Source organism: Cavia porcellus, unplaced genomic scaffold, assembly GCF_034190915.1.
Source record: "Cavia porcellus strain 051 isolate PalLab524CR breed Dunkin Hartley unplaced genomic scaffold, mCavPor4.1 scaffold_10, whole genome shotgun sequence".
In the NCBI taxonomy this organism is placed as follows: domain Eukaryota; kingdom Metazoa; phylum Chordata; class Mammalia; order Rodentia; family Caviidae; genus Cavia; species Cavia porcellus.
The window spans coordinates 81656091-81672369 of NW_026947493.1; the positions used below are offsets into that span (position 1 = coordinate 81656091).

At 42.9% G+C, this 16279-nt stretch overlaps 1 protein-coding gene across 8 annotated transcripts in view; it reads right to left on the bottom strand.

The window, feature by feature from the left end:
• The window catches only part of Samd12 (sterile alpha motif domain containing 12), a 381899-nt gene that overhangs the window by 171913 nt on the left and 193707 nt on the right, over positions 1 to 16279 (bottom strand). For all 8 annotated transcript variants that reach the window (XR_010050258.1, XM_063257661.1, XM_063257658.1 and 5 more), the window contains exon 4: positions 2132 to 2272. Coding sequence is in view for 7 of the 8 variants with exons in the window: in XM_063257661.1 (XP_063113731.1) it covers positions 2132 to 2272 (141 nt within the window). In the remaining variant the exon portion in view is untranslated. The remainder of the gene's footprint in view (positions 1 to 2131; positions 2273 to 16279) is intronic.

Genomic DNA, 16279 nt, shown 5'->3' on the forward strand with positions numbered 1-16279 from the left:
CACTTCAGTAGGGCTATGAGTTTTCCGAAAGAGGCCTAACATAAAATGAGTTTGAGCATTAACATGCAAAATACAAGCAGTATGAGAGGTAACATGGCTGAAGATGAAATATCCAAGAGCTAAACAATGATCCTCGTACAGGGAGTGCAATGAAGGAAGGCAAAATGCAGTTTCTAAAGCTGCAGAAAATGACAAACGAATTAGGAAGACTGAACTTAGCGTTCCCTTCTTAGGACGCAAATACACATTTAGCTTATTAGGTCTGAGTGTGTACTAGCTCGGGAAGAATCTCCTATCCATGCATCTAGGGCAGTGAAGGCCATAGAAAACGAACTTGTGAAGCCAACACTCCAGAGGCGGAAAGCCGTGGGGCAAGTGTGCACCCCGCGGGCCAGGGCTCCTTCCATAGATTTGTCAGCACGGGAAGAAAACAGAGCGTCAGGGCTCAGACACCACACAGAGCCGGGGAGAACACAGCTGTGGTGGATGCTTATACACAAGGAGGCATTTTCTGATTATAACCATCACATAGATTTATAGCGGGAGATTTGGAAAACATAGGAAAATATAAACAAAACAATTAAGATCACCCACAGTCCTGTACCCCCATAAAACACATCATAAAATAGCTGCACATTCACTTGCCGCCCTTCTACACAAAGAATACGACATATAAATATATACAGGGGTCAGAGTATCGCCAAAGCTTCTCAATGGCTTCCTCCTCATTTCCTGAGTGCTTTCTCCTTTTATACATTCTTTGTGAATGTAACTTTAATGCCTATAGTATGTTGTATTTTGTGAATCTAAGCAGAATTATTTGATCCTTTCCATTCTGCCAAAACTCTACATTATTTCTACTTTTCCATTTTATAAACAGCATTCTGATGAACTGATTGTTATATATCTTCTTATCTCTGTTTTCTTGTTAACAGAAACCTCCAATAGGATCAGCACAGAAATTCACATTTAAACCACTCGGAGGACCAGCACCTGTAAACTTGCCATCACGAGTCTCTGGGGACAAAATTCAAATAACACACACCAAACAAACAATACTATTTTCATATCGCTTGCGGTCTATATTTATCCTTCCAGAGCAGTCACCTCTCCGGCAGTGCATCATTTCCTCCAGGCAAATGGACTATTACTGGGTTAATCTAAATGCAATAACATGAAACTCGGCTGGCCCAGATTTATCCAATAACAGTATGCATGCAATTACAATATTCTGCACACTGAAAGATACCCAAGGCTCTCAAAAACACATATTTTATCATCCTTTCATTTAAAATGATACAAAATGGGCATCAAAAGAAAATATTAAAGTTACAGCCAATGGAGGTTAACAGCAGCCAAGTCTTGTATAAATGTGTAAGTTATGGTGTGACGGTTTCTTGAGATTTTAGCTTTCTGTCTGTCACTTCCATAGCTATAAAGACCTTAAGTGTTCTCAACATACGGGAGTTATTAATGATTTCTTTTAAGAGTTCTATGTTCTTAACAGTCCACCTTTAAATTCTCTATAGCCTATATTTTTAAACCATTCTCTCTTCAAGAAGTTAAACAGGGTTCTTAACAATCTCTGAACTAGGTGTGTGTATAAATTCATTTAAATAAAGACATACTTAAAATATATTTTCTACTAACCAATGAAACAGCAAAGTAAAGCAAAACACAGTAAAATGTCCACCTCTACTACTGAATCTATTGGCTATGAAATCATGCTAATTGCAAAGCCCTCCCCAAATCAGCAGAGAGATAAAGAATCAAGGATGTCTGCAGTGGTGCGGCTGCACACAGCACGGCTCCCGAGGGTGCAGTCAAACCCTGACCTGTGTCACTGGTACCCTCGGAAGCTGTGCGATGCCCACTCTACACAGCTGCACGTGGCAATCGTGAAGTTAGCTCCTATACTGCTGTCTGTTTATTTGTTACTTACATATGTATCTCTTCCTCAAGTGAGCTATGAAAAAGAAAAGCTTTTGGAGGTAGTTGGTCTCTAAACATATCCATACATACATATTTTTAATGAAGGAAACTTTGGAAAGAAGCAACACTCCTCATCAGAATGCTGAGGCTTCCATTCTCCCCTCTCTTTCCATCTCCCCACCGAGAAGCCACAGGGTACCTTGTGTGAGTAACTGCAGGTTTCTGACCTCCTCTCGCACCTTCAGCTGGAGCACCTGTTGCAAGATGTGCTGTCGGAGGTTCTCCTGGGCGATCCCCATGCGCTCCAGCTTTTTGTCTGTGAGTCTCAGCAGGGCTCGCCCTGCAAGAGTTCAGAGATGAAAAGAAAATGACATGAATGATTTGCTGGAGAGAAGGATTTCCTTATTGGTCTTGGTTTACCAAAAAAAATCCAAACACTATCTCCTTAGAATAGAAAGTTCCACATGGTCACTGCTGCCACAACAGGTAATCTGGTTGAAGGTAATCCCAACTTTTAGCTAATATTAGCAATCCTCAAATGACCCACACAGTGAAGCAGATAAAATAGCAAACTTCTGACCTGGATATTCAAGTCACAGATTGCAGGTTTCCATGGAAACCACTGTCTTTGTTGAGGGATGGGTTCTCAGGTTGGCCAGAGAAGCACACATCACCAAAATTCCAGCTGCAGAAGCAGATGCTCTTACTGTGTTTATATAGGAACTCCAGCAACTTTAGCCAGGATACAATCACGTTTTGGTAAAATGTGCACTAAACTTCAGTTTTGATCTGCAGGCATCTGGGCCCCTGGCTGTACCAATGGCACTGGGCTGGAGTTACATCTCCAGGTGCCAGGAGCTCTGCCAGAATTCCAACCCAAGGCTTTGGACAACAACCCCAGGAGGGCTGGGGTGTAAGGAGCAAAGCAAGTGACTGCAAAATGCAGAGCCCTGGGACATGAGGATCTATGGAGCACACACATCAGGATATGGGCCACCTGACACAGTTCTTTTCCACCTCTTTCTTTCTTCTGAATGCCTGCATGCTTCTCTTCTACCATGATTTCTAGCAAACCCCCAAAGTTTCCCCCATCCTGTGCTTGCTCTGAAATAAAGCAAACTTCAATTATGAGGCTTTACTACACAATACGAAGACAGCAAGAAATGAAGATGTTACATGTTTCCAGTACCACATTCTATTCTTTCTTAGCTACAGACCTGAGATTGTTAATTACAACACATCAACTTGATTAGTTAAGAAATGTCTAGTAGATCAGTAAAGCACATCCTGGGTATACGTGGGCAGGCAACATGGGCATGACCTTGGACAAGCTGGTCCCTGGCCCTTCGCCTCTCATACTGTCCCCTTGCTTTGCTTCCTTGCTGCCACGAGCTGAGCACCTTGCTCTGCCATGTGCTTCTGCCGTCAGGTTTCCGTTTTGGAACCAGGAAACCATGGACTGAGTCCCCGAAAACCGTGAGCTACATTAAAGTTGTGGGTGTCATGTATTGTATCTCCGTGACAGGAGAGCAGGAGAGCTGGCTAATCCAAGCTTTATACTTGGGATGTAGCTCAGTGGCATAGCGCCTCCCTGGCAAACATGAAATCCTCAGTTTGATTCCCAGTACCAACCAGCAAACAAACAAACCAAAGCTTTTATATTCACGTCTGTGGATGCAGAAGAGACAGTCAACTCCTTGTGACCAATACTAAGGCCATGAGTGCGTTATCATATACATTCCAGAAACTTCCACCACTTTGAAAAAGCAAACTGACAACAAGGACGTAAAGCTCGTAGGAAAGGAAAGTCTATGTGGCCTGTGGTGCAGACAGTTAGAGGCTGTTTGTACTGTTAACGCTTCTCATTTTGTTTCTTTCAGCCTTTCTAATGTGCACCAGTCAGGAAGACTTCTGATACATAGTACAGTGACAAACAAAAATATCAGTGGCTATAACAAAGTTTGCGTCCAGCGTATTCAGCATGGTCAACTCTAAGTCCATCCACTTTGAACTACAGGGAAAAGAGCAGGTGCTAGAAGATCACATCTCATGAGTGAAACGCACAGCCCAGTTATTCATGGGATAAATGTAATCACATAACCTTCCCACCTAGAAAGAATCCCGCACTGTACTCCAGTCTGTGCCCAGAAGTGAGGGCAGTGGGGCGGGGGGAGGTACACTAGATGGGAAGCACTGCTGACACCTACATCAACACGGACCGGACGAGATCCTGGCCCAGTGTCTGGCCAGGAAGGCAGTTCAGAGACGTGTGCATGTGGCTGTTGGTGGCACTTTATTCTGAACCTTTAGAGAGCTCCATCTCAAGAAGAATCCCAGCAGAGCTTGGTATCACCTAGTGGCTCATAGAAGTTGTGAGAAAGGCAAGAAAGATCAAGGGTGAGTAGTTTCCTTTGCTTTATGGGGAGATGCACTAATGGCCCCTAAACTACCTACAGTCTAGTGCCTGGAACCTCTGTATTTGTCACCATTCATGACAAGAGGGACTTTGCAAACGTGATTAAGGTTTGAGAAGGGAGCTTATCCTGTCTTACCCAAATGGGCCTGTGTAATGTAACCACAGACAAGAGGGAGGCAGGAGAGCCACACAGAGAGATGAGGTAGACAAGACAAGCCAGGGTCAGGGTGAAGTGGCCAAGAGCCAAGGAGTCCAGGCCACCTTTAGAGGGTGGGAAAGATGATGGAACGGCTTCTCACTCAAGGTCTCCAGGAAACGAAACTCTCCCAACACCGTGCTCTTAGGCTCCACGGAACATGAAGCTTCAGATGTGCAGAGTGTAAAATAATATATTTGTGTTACTTTACATTTCTAAATTTGTGATAATTTGTTATAGTGGCAACTGACCTTGTCAATTTATAGGAATGTTTTTAAGAAGTCAGACAGATGGCTTTAGGTTTCTTTTCCCTGTTTCTGAGAAGTGGCCACACTCAGCACAGGCTTGCCAAAGAACGGCGAGCAGAGTCCCAGGCTTCCAGGACAGCCCTGCCTCCTACTGCTGTGCCTCCTGTCAGCACTTGGTCCGAAAGTCTCACTCAGAAAACTGAGAATGGGCTTGCTCTTCATGTACGTGTGCAACTCGCCTCAAATGGCCAGAATCCAGCTCTTTATACATCTCATAAACTTCAGATGGTTTTAATCCTTCCCAGCCCCAGGCTGGAGCTCAGTCTTCCTGCTCCTGGTTACTTGGGTCATGGCTTCACAAGCTCTGACATTCCATAGAGAGAGAGGCACTGAGATAAGACCCATGCAGCCCTGGCCTTGAGAAGCCGGCTGCTCCAGGACTAGAGCACAGTGTTAGCAAGTCAGAGTGAGAGTTATTTCTCCAGAACACCCACCCCAGCTTTTTTATTTTGCCCCCTGAAAACCCGTAGTCTCAGTCTTCCTGTAAATACTGATTACATAAACTCTACCGGAATTTCATTTCTACTTTTGTGGCTCAATTGCACCAGGCCTGAATATATGCATGAGAAACTCTTACCAGTTATAAGAATGTGTTTCATGACTTTATGATACAATCATGCAGAGCAAACTTTAAAAAATTAAATGCCCAGTTGTTCAAATTGATTTATCCAAATTCTGAAAATATAGATGTTATTGTTTTTATTTCAACTATGAAGGGCAATTAAAAAGAATATTTGACGCCTGAGAATCTTTCTTAATTCTTACCACTGTGCCTTCAATTCTGCTTTAGCTTCCTTGGTAGGAAAACAGAGACAAAGAAAGGAAGACCTCGGGTACAGGGCACAGAAGAATTTCCTGGTGACACACCACCGAGAAAAGATCCTGCACTTAGACGGTGTCAGCAGCAAGATCTGACTCACTGCCTTCTTTGGGTGATTTCCACAGTGTCAACCAGACGGGTGGTTCTGTAATTAAATCTCTTCCAAGAACAGAAGTCCCACCAATCTCCCTTCCCGCTAACCAGAAAATAAAAGAATGTCTCATCAGGAAACAGACAACTAGTCAATCACCAATCACATCTCTTTTTTCCCCCAATTTTATAGTGCTAATTTTTGTTGCTTTTCATAAAAGTATTCAACAAATACTAACTGAGCCCTTATTGTGTCCCTATCACCTGGGTATACTGAGGAACAAAGCAGACAGTCACTCTTGAAGCTTTCAGACTGACGAGAAAGGTGGCTAAGGACAAATGTCCCCAAGTGCATGACAGACGTTATCAAAGAGCTAACATGTTCTGTAGTCACCTCCTCAGAGAGTGAGCCAGGAGCAAAACAGAGCACATATTGGGTTTCCTGATTCCCCAAGCTCCTTACAAATGGCAAGGAGGAGACCTAGGGTGTCACTGGGTTAGGAGAAACTTGAAGTCCCCACATGAGTGTACTCCATTCCTTTTTCTTCTGTTGACTATCAAATACTTACAGAGCACCATTACAAGCTGCCCCTGTGCTGTGCGCTGGGCATTTGGAAGTGTGCAGTGTCTTCAGCTCCACGGACCTCACCATGTAGGATGAGGAAGGTGAGGCGCAAACAGAACAAGCACTGGAGATGTAGGATCAGTGACACGAGGCAGGTGTTGGGAAGAGCTCTGAAGCCAAGCCAGAGGGCAAGGGGACAAAAGGGACCCATATTAGAAGAATGGGCACCATTGTAATTTGGGCAGTTAGGAAAGGCCTCTCTGAAGTGGAGGTGCTGGAGCCAAAGAGAAAGACCAGGGCATCCAATGTCCAGGCAATCGGCAGGACGGTTAGGTCACCGTGACAGCAGGCAGCAGGGCCCATAACTAGGGGCCTCACAGCCTTGGGTGGACTGTGGATATTGTTTTCAGTGTGGTCAGTGTGAGCATGGGGATTTGGGAATATCACCAGCTATTAAAGGAATCCCTGTGGTCACATGCACGAGCTGTAGGCTGGGGCATACAGGAAAGTGCAGGAACCCAGAGGAGTCCATGAACCACCACAGAAGTCAAGCAGGAAGCGTGGAGCCTTCAGACTGGGGCGCAGGAAAGCAGATGCGAGGAAGTAGAGTTCTAGCTCTATTTTTATGAATTAACAATGCCTAGACAAGGGTGTGAAGGGAAGGCAGACTTCGTAGATGACTCAGGTTTCCAGCCTGACCCACCAGTGGCTGCTGGCCCCATTTCTGAGCAGGAAAGTGAGTCACTGCTCTAGGAAGAGATGCACAGAAGGGAGGAAGTCATGGTCAGGTCGCTGCTATGTTTTTCTTTTGCGAGCATCTGTTATCTGGGGAATCAATTAAAAGGGGAGAATTAAACCAAGGAGGAAAAATAAAATATCCCTTTTCTTCCACATAATGATCTTATTCCTTGAGTATGTACTCACATCCCAAAGTGTGGAGCTGATGGAGTTAAGCTGAGTGTTGGCCAGGCTTGGTGGAATTCAGAGAAACAGGAGGTCACCTCCTCACAATCCTACTGTGGAATTATCCGTCCCCACCAGATGCCTGCAAGGCCACGAATATTCTCAGGTTCTCTTACAGGACTTAGAGCCAGGGAATATTAAGCAAGAGACACAGATCTGGTGCTCTGGGCAGCGATCTTACAAAATCAGAGCTCTACTGCAATCCTAAGCACAAAGGCATTGTTGGGTATGGCCCCCTGGAGCACCAGATGCACAAGAGCAGATGTGATGGCTGACTTTCCATGCCAGCATGACTGGGCCATGAGGTACCCAGATATTTATTTACTCATTATTCTAGGTATTTCCTGAAGAGATTAATATTTAAATTGGCAGACTGCTCTCCAGAGTGGACAGCAAAGTCTAGCCTTGAGACCCGAATGAGGATGTCAGCTTTGCAGGTTTTGAACTTGTCAAAAGCTTCCATCATCATGAGCCAATCTCTTACACACACACACACACACACACACACACACACACACACACTCATACACTATCTGTGCCTATTGTGTATCTGCCGCTGGTTTTGCCTCTCTGGAGGACCATGGTACAGCAGGAATCTTTTCCTATCAGATTCCCTATTTTGGCACACAGCAGTGTTCATAAATATTTATTGCACATATAAAATTAATTACTTAATGCCACTAAATCAGTGTAAACACTGCCTTCCTTACCTACATACTGATGATCTCTAGGCCATTATGTCCCCGTCTTTTCTGATGTGAGAGACTCAATGGGAAACCGTCAGGTAGGACAGCAACGAGGAACAAAGGCCAGAGAGAGAAGCCTGCCCACAGTGCACGGGGGTACAGAAGCGCTGGGTCGCAGGAACAGGGCCGGTGGGACTGCTGTTTGCCTCCCCACAGGCATACGGAGGGACAAGGGCCTTGGCCTGCTCTTGAACACCATGGGAGGTCATTGCTGAAAAGATGGGGAGCAAGAAGAGGTGAAGTATAATCCAATTGTGGAGCACTTTATAGTTTCGCTTGCTGCAGCAAAGTAACATAGACACGGTGTTTAAAACAACAGGCACTTACTCCTCACAGATCTGGAAGCCAGACATTCAAACTAAGCTTCACTGGGCTAAAAACCAGGCACCGGCAGGGCCATGTGCTCTCTGGAAGGGCTCAGGGCAACACTTATTCTTTGATATTTCCAACCTCTGCTGGTTACCTGCATTCCTTTGATTGTGGTCACATCACTAATACCTGCCTTCATTTTCACCATCTCCTCTTGCACATATGTACTCTCAGCTTTTATTTTTAAGGACAGGGCATTGAACATGGACCCCTGCACATATATAACAGACAAGCATTTTGCCACTGGCCTGCATCCCAAGCTATCCACGTCTCTCTTACAGAAGCAACAGTACTTTGATTTAGGGCAGACTTGAGTGACCCAGGATTCCCTCCCTATGTGAAGATCCTTAACTTAGTCTCATCTGTAAAGATCATTTTCCCTTTTTTATTGGTGTATCATAGATACACAGAATTGCATTCCTCATAGGAAACTTGTACTTGTTCATGATCTACCTTGCTGCTTTTTTCCCAGACATCCTCCCCTCCCTTCAACACCTTTTCTCCTTCTTACTTGCAAAAGCTTTGTTTCCCGTTCCCTTCTGTTCTTTTTTTCTTGTTCCTTCTTTCCTTTCCCCCACTCCCCAGCCTTATACTCTTTCTCATGTCAACATTATCTTTACATTTCCTAATAGGTGTTCCCCGGCACATCCTGGTCCGTCCTTACACTTTGGTTCCTCACACCAGAAAAACCACAAGATGATACTGGAACAAATGTGTCCAATTTATTTCACTTAAAGGTTTGGTCTCAAGGTGCATTCACTTAGCTAGAAACGTCTTCTTTATGGCAGAGTAGTACTCCATGTAAAACATCCCACATTTTCTCTATTCGTTCTGTTCATGGGTGTTCGGGCTACTTCCCAATTTAGATTTAGCTACTACAAACTGCGTTACTATGTGTGTGTAGCTATACCATTGTGCTATGATGCTTTTCTTTCAGGAAGATATTTAGCTGGGTCAAACAGAACCTTTACTTTCAGTTTTTACAGAATCTCCACACCAATTTCCACAGTGACTGTACCATTAACACACCTAATGACAGTGGAGAAGGGTTTCTTTCTCCCTACAGCCCCTCTAGGATTTGTTATTGGTTTTCTTGATGACCCCATTCTTTTTAGAGGAGAGGCAATCTCAGCATTGTTTTAATTTGTATCTTGAATGACCAGTGATGTTGAACATGTTTCATACGTTTATTTGTTATTTCTAGTTATATCTAATTCTCATCTGAGAAGTATCTTTCATTTGAGATGCTCAGCATTGGACTGGGTCATCCAATTTGGGAGGTGTGATTTTTTTTTTTTAGTTCTTTATATGTTCTCTGTACTATTTGTCTGAGGAACAGCTGGCAAACATTTTTTCCCACATTGTGGGTTGTTTCTTCACTCTGTTGGTGGTTTCTCTTGCTGTGCAAAACCTTTTTAATAAGATGAGGTTCCAGCTGTTGAGTCTTTGTGATAGTTCCTGTGCAACTGGGGTATTGTCTATGAAGTCTTTGCTTATAGCAACGTTTCCCAGAGTTACATCTATTCTATCTAGTAAATATTTAGATCTTTGATACACTTTAATTTTAGTTGAGTGCAAGGCAAGAAAGATGTTTCTAAATTTAGTCTTTCAGATGTGGAAAGCCAGTTTTTCCAGCACCATTTATTTAAGATGCTATCTTTCTCATAGTGAAGATGTTTGGCTCCTTTATCAAGATAAGATGGGTGAGTGTATTTGAAGTTGTTTTGGCATCTTCTAATCTGTTCCATTGATCCTCAGGTCTTTTCCTGTACCATGCTGTTTTTACCACAGTAGCTTTGTAGTATAGTTTCAAAACAGGGATTATGACGTGTCCTGCTTTGCCTTTGTTACCCAGAATTGTGTTTGCTATTCTAGGTCTCTTTTGTACCCAAATTAATTTTAGGATCATTTTCTCTAACTCTGTGAGAGAAGCTATTGCTATTTTGATTGGAATTACATTAACCCTGTGTAACAATTTTGGAAGTATGGTATTTTCACTATATTGGTCCTTGCTACCCAAGAGCAAGAGATATCATCCCATTTTCTGATATTCCTCTTTAATCTCCTTTTTCAGAGTACTTTAGTTTTTAATAGAAAGGTCTTTTGCTTCATTTAGTAGACTGATTCCTAGGTATTTCATTATTTGGATGAAATTGTCAAAGCTGTTGTTTTACTGATTTCTCTCTCATTGAGTTTATTATTTGTGTACAGGAATGCTATTGACTTTTGAGTGCTGACTTTGAACTCAGCTATGCTACTGAATTTGGTGATTTAATCTAGAAGTCTTTCCATGGAGTTTTGGGGTCTTTTATGTAGAGTATCATGTCATCTGCAAATAATAATTTAACTTCTTCCTTTCCTATCCTTATTCCTTTTATTTCTTTCTCATGTCTAATTGCTTTGGCTAACATTTCTAAAAATATATTAAACAAGAATAGTGACAGTGGACTTCATCATCTTGTTCCTTAGAGTGAAAGCTTTCAGGTTTTTGCCCATTTAGTATGTGGTTGGCTGTTAGTCTGTCATAGATGATTTTTATCAGATTGAGATAAAACCCTTCTATTCCCATTTCCTGCAGGGCTTTCTATCATGAATGGATGTTGACCTTTGTTAAATGCTTTTTTTTTTCCTGCATTTATTGAGATGGTGATTTTGTTTTTGGCATTAGCTCTGTTAATGTGTTGCATAACATTTATTGATTTGTATATGTTCACACATTCCTGTATCCCTGGGATGAATCCTACCTGGTCATGGTACATAAACTTCTTTATGACTTACTGCATTCTGTTTGCTTGTATCTTAATGAGGATTTTTCTGTCCTTTAGAGAGATTGGCCAATAGTTCTCTGTTTTGGTTGGATACTACTCTGGTTTTGGTGTCACATTAAAGGTTACTTCCAGGAACAAGTTTGGGAGTATTGCTTCCCTTTCAATTTCCTTAAAGAGTTTGAGAAATAACAGCATTAGCTCTTTTCTAAATTTCTTATAAATTCAGCCCTGAATCTGTCCTTTTTGGTAGGCTTTTAACTCCATTGTCAATTTCATTGACTGGCATTTGTTCATTTAGGATTTTTTTTTTTTTTTTTGCATCTTGATTCAGCTTTGATAATTCAGATCTATCTGGAATCTGTCCATTTCTTCATTTTTCATCTCATTAGACTACAGGTTCTCAATACAGGGTATTGATGATCTGGATTTCTGCAAGAATCTGTGGTGATTTCACCTTTTCATTTCTGGTTGCATGGACGAGTCTTTCCTTTTTTTGATATGGCTGGCTAAGGGATTTTCAATTTTATCTTTTATACAACCTACTCTTTGATTCGCTGATTCTTTGTATTGTTTTCTTAGTCTCCACTGGAATAATTTCTGATTTGATAATTTCTTCCCTCATATAAGCTTTGCCTTAACTTGCCCTTTTGATAGGAGCCTGAGGTCCAATATTAGGTTGTTTGTTTGAGCTCATTCTGTTTCTCTGATATGGGAATTCACTAATATATATTTCCCTCCTAGGAATGCTTTCATTGCACCCCATAAATTTTGGTATGTTGTATTGGCATCATTGTTTAATTCTAGAAACTGCCTAATTTCTTCTTTAATTTCATCTGTGACTCTTGGTTGTTCAGGAGGGTGTTAATTTCCATGTGTTTATGAAGGGGTTTTTTTGTCAGTAATTTCCAATTTCATTGCAAGATGTTCTGATAATATGCATGGGGTAATTTCAGTTTCTCTGGATGTACTTAAGAATATTTCATGAGCCAGTATGTGGTCTATTGTGGAAAGTGCTCTGGGTCCAGCTGAGAAGCATATTCCAATGTGGGTTGGAACACTCTGTAAACATCTACTAAGTCCATTTGTTCAAAAGATTGGATCAGTTCTGATATTTCATTGTTGGTATTTTGTCTAGTTAATCTCTACTGCTGTCCCTCATTACAATTGTATTAGTGTTTATTTGATTTTTTATTTCTTAAAATTTGTTTTATATAGTTGGCTGTGCTGGTAGTTGGCATGTATATGTTTGTTATCTCTTCTTCTTGGGTTATTTCCTTTATAAGGATGTAGTGAACTTCTTTGTCTATTTTAGTCAGTCTGGCTTGACATCCACTGTCTGCAAATAGAATAGCTGCTCCTGCTTTTTTATGAGTTCCTGTTAAATGAAGTGTTGTCTTCCAATCTTTGATTTTCAGTGTGTGAATTCTGAATTTTTTTTTGAATTAAATGTGTTTCTTATGTGAAGCATATTGTTGGACATTGGTCCTTGACCAATTCTGCCACTCTGTCTCTTTTTATTGGTGAATTGAGACCATTAATGTTGATGGCTATAACTGATAGGTACTGACATCCTGTCATGTTATTTTTCTGTGACTGATTTTTGTCCCTCCACCCCTCATTTACTTGCTTATCTTGCCTGGTGCATTCCTTCTGTTCTGCTTCTTGGTGACAGAATCCAGGTCCATGTTGATTAATTCCAGTGGTCATCCAGTCATGGCTTTGTAGTAGGATAGTGGATAATCCCAGTACCTGTGCCCCTTGGTTCCACTGAAGATCAGGCTGGGTCAGGTTTCTATCTGCCCACTTTGTCTACTACTGACAGCAGCAGCATACCCTGAAGTGGACATTTTCTTTCCTTTTTTTTTCTTTTTGTTTTGGTCTGTTTTTTCTTGATTGATTGCTCTTATTTTTATGAATGTGAACAGTGTTTCCAGTTTGTTTTGTTTTGTTCATATTTTTACTTCTTCCTCCTGTCTTCTTCACCAGTTCCCAAAGTTTGTATAATCTCCTTTACCCTCAAGCCTTGCTTTTAACCTGTTCTTCTCCTTCTGTTTCCCTAATGCCCCCAAATTCTCCAGACAGAATCCAGATGTGTGTTGATTAATCCCAGCTAGCTGGCCATAGCTTTATATTGGGGTACCAGATGTCCCAGCAGCTGTGCGCCTTTAGTTCCACTGAAGATCAGGCTGGTCTGTGAGTCTGGGCTGGAACCCAGCTTGTTAAGCCTGCAACACTCCGCATGCCTCCTGCTGGCTTGAACTCAGCTCCTTGACCTCCTGTCAATTTGAGGTTGGCAGCCTCATCCTGGCATTGCTAGTCACTAGCTGGGCCCTCTCCAAGATGGTTACCAGCCAGTTTCCCTCTCCTGAGGGATGTCCAAACCTGAAAAATTCACCGGCCACTGCATTCTTCATTGCTCTGTGCTCCTGTTGCATTTCTCTGTGGTGACTGCTTGGGCTAGCAATAGTCACTGTGCGTGGACAGGTTTGGGCCAGCCCTCCCACACAGTAGGTCAAGGCTCAGGGAGCAACTGCTGCTTGCCATCTCCTCCTTTACTCTTCTCTTTCCACATGGGCTTCAATTTGGCTTCATATACTTCCTGCTTCCCAGAGACCCGCTTCCCTCCTCCTCTTCCTCAGATCGCTGCATCTCAGCATCTGGATATCAAATCCTGGAAAGGTTCCTTCTCTGCTGTTCATATTCCACCATCCTCCCAGGAAGAACTGCCTTTTTTCTTATAGTAGGGAAAATTTACAGTTGCTGAGGATTAGGAGTCATCATCTTTGGTTGTCTCTTATTCAGTGGACTATAATAAGCCAACAGGGATCTTTGAGTCTGCTCTGAGTGGCACAGGACTTAACGCATTCTACTTGGAGATGTGGGGCTCAGGGAAAATGACTGATAAAAATTCCAAAGCAAGTAAAGACGGGAGCTAGGATGTGTTTCTGACCTTTAATCCCAGTCTGTGCTCTGGTTCACTGCAAGGGTAGGGCAACTTCTGGTCAGAGAACTGGGGCAGAGCCCTGTTCACAGCTCTTCAAGGTGAATGGCTTGTACATTCTAAGGCAAACTGGAAATGACAGGCAAGGATGGAGGCAGTGGATTGTGGCTTCAGTTGTTACCCTATAGAGAATCAGGGTGCCCTTCAGGAAATGGTACAGAGGCCCCTTTCCTGGAAAACAGGCTGAGCAACAAGGCCTCTTTCTTCTGGAAACAGACCACACTGGGCAGTTCCCTGTGCGCTGGACTGGCTCCAACCTGTGCTCAAGTTTGGACTGGTGTCATGTGCCAAGCAGATGGCTCTGCCTCTACCTCAGTCCTACGCAGCAGGAACGAAGAGGCACAGGTGCTCAGCAATGACCATGTCCCACAGTCAGGGCCTGCACTCCTCCACTCACTCCATGACTCCAGAACAAGAATTTCTGGAACCAAAAACAAGGAGAAAGGCAAAAACTCACAAAAGCATAAGATCACAACATGTAATTGCAGATTAATGCCCAGGAAATGCAATTTGAGGGTTAATTCCCTCATCTCTGAAATGTGGATGAAAATTGCACTCATTTATACACTGTGAGGATCAAGTGAAGCCACACAGACACATGTGCTCTGCAACCTGGAATCACTGTGATTCCAACTGTAGCACATGGGTGCTAGGGTTCCTGGGCTGGCTGCCAACGTTTCATTTCCTCCTCATTATAAAAATGACAACAGCAAGCATTTATTGAGCAGTTACTATGTATTAAACGTGGTCCTAAGAGCTTTACATGGATTGTCTCATGTTTAATAATTCTCTGAAGATGCTATTATGATCTATGGCTCATTAAGAGCTACTCAGTGAAAAGTCTAATAAGCTGCAGATCTGGGACACAAATATAGGCAGAGGTCATGCTGTTAATCCCTTCCCTGCCTACACTGCCACTAGGAATTCTTCTCACCCACTTCATAGCCTCCTGTGTCCATGTCTGCCAATTTGTGCACCACTCAGAAAAGCAGGGCTGAGAGTCTGGGAGTAACTGTCTCTAAGGGTGCAAGGCTAGCAGCAGGAACACAGCATAACCTCACCATGTGCAAGGGTCCCCACTCTGGAGAGTGGCAGAAACTGAGGGTCTCTGAAGGCAGACGTTGCTGCATGATCCATCTATTCCCTTATCACACACGGTCTGTGCATGCACCATGGGGTGAACCTCCCCCACTCCTGGGAGCCAGGAAGACAGAGATTAATTAGATGATCTCTAAGAGCTGTAGGAGAAGACCTAACAATTTCCAGAAGACCTTGAAGAAAGATAAATATCAACAAGGTGAGTAGGAGGGATAAAGGCAATTAGGGTGCATGAAACATGCAACATCAGAATATAAGAACCTACAAGGTAAATCCCCAGAACTCCAAGGAGCCCTGCTCTGCTGGGTGTGAAGCAGGCAGCAGGAAGCAGACTTTCAGGTCTGCGTGCCTCAATCTCTTCTTTTTTTCTCACCACTGGGAGTGCATATGAGACGGAAGAAATGACATCCCCAGCAAGATACTTCACTGTAGAACCAATATCACGAGCTCTCCAAATTTGCTAAGCCACCTTCCTGCTAAAAGAAATACTCCTCACTGGGAGAGATGGTGCATGCCAGTATTTCCAACACTCAAGGAGGTGGAAATAGGACCACAAATTCAAGCCCAACCTGAGGACCTTAGCAACTTCCTCCAATCCTTGTGGGGCACTTCTTGTGGGGCACTTTGTAATAAAAAGCAAAAACCAATTTTCCTGTGGTACTTTTCACTTCTCAAGTATAGTACTGTGTAACTCTTTTTTGCTATGTTTATCCTTTATTTTCCTGCCTGTCCCTTCTGCAGTGTAAACTCTGCTGGCTTCACGGATGTCTTCAAGCACCTACAAGAGCCCAACTCAACACAGGCATGAAGTAAATATTTCTAATGTTAATGTTGAGTGTGTAGCCCAGACAATGCAAATACAAGCTCATTACTGGAATTGTTCTGGTTCTGAAGGGATCATGTGCAAGCTACAATATAAGGCTAGGCTTGCTGTTAGAGGCTACCTCTGCTGCCACATAGACAGCCACTACCAGCAGATTAAGCCAACAGAAAGAGCAGAGCACAGA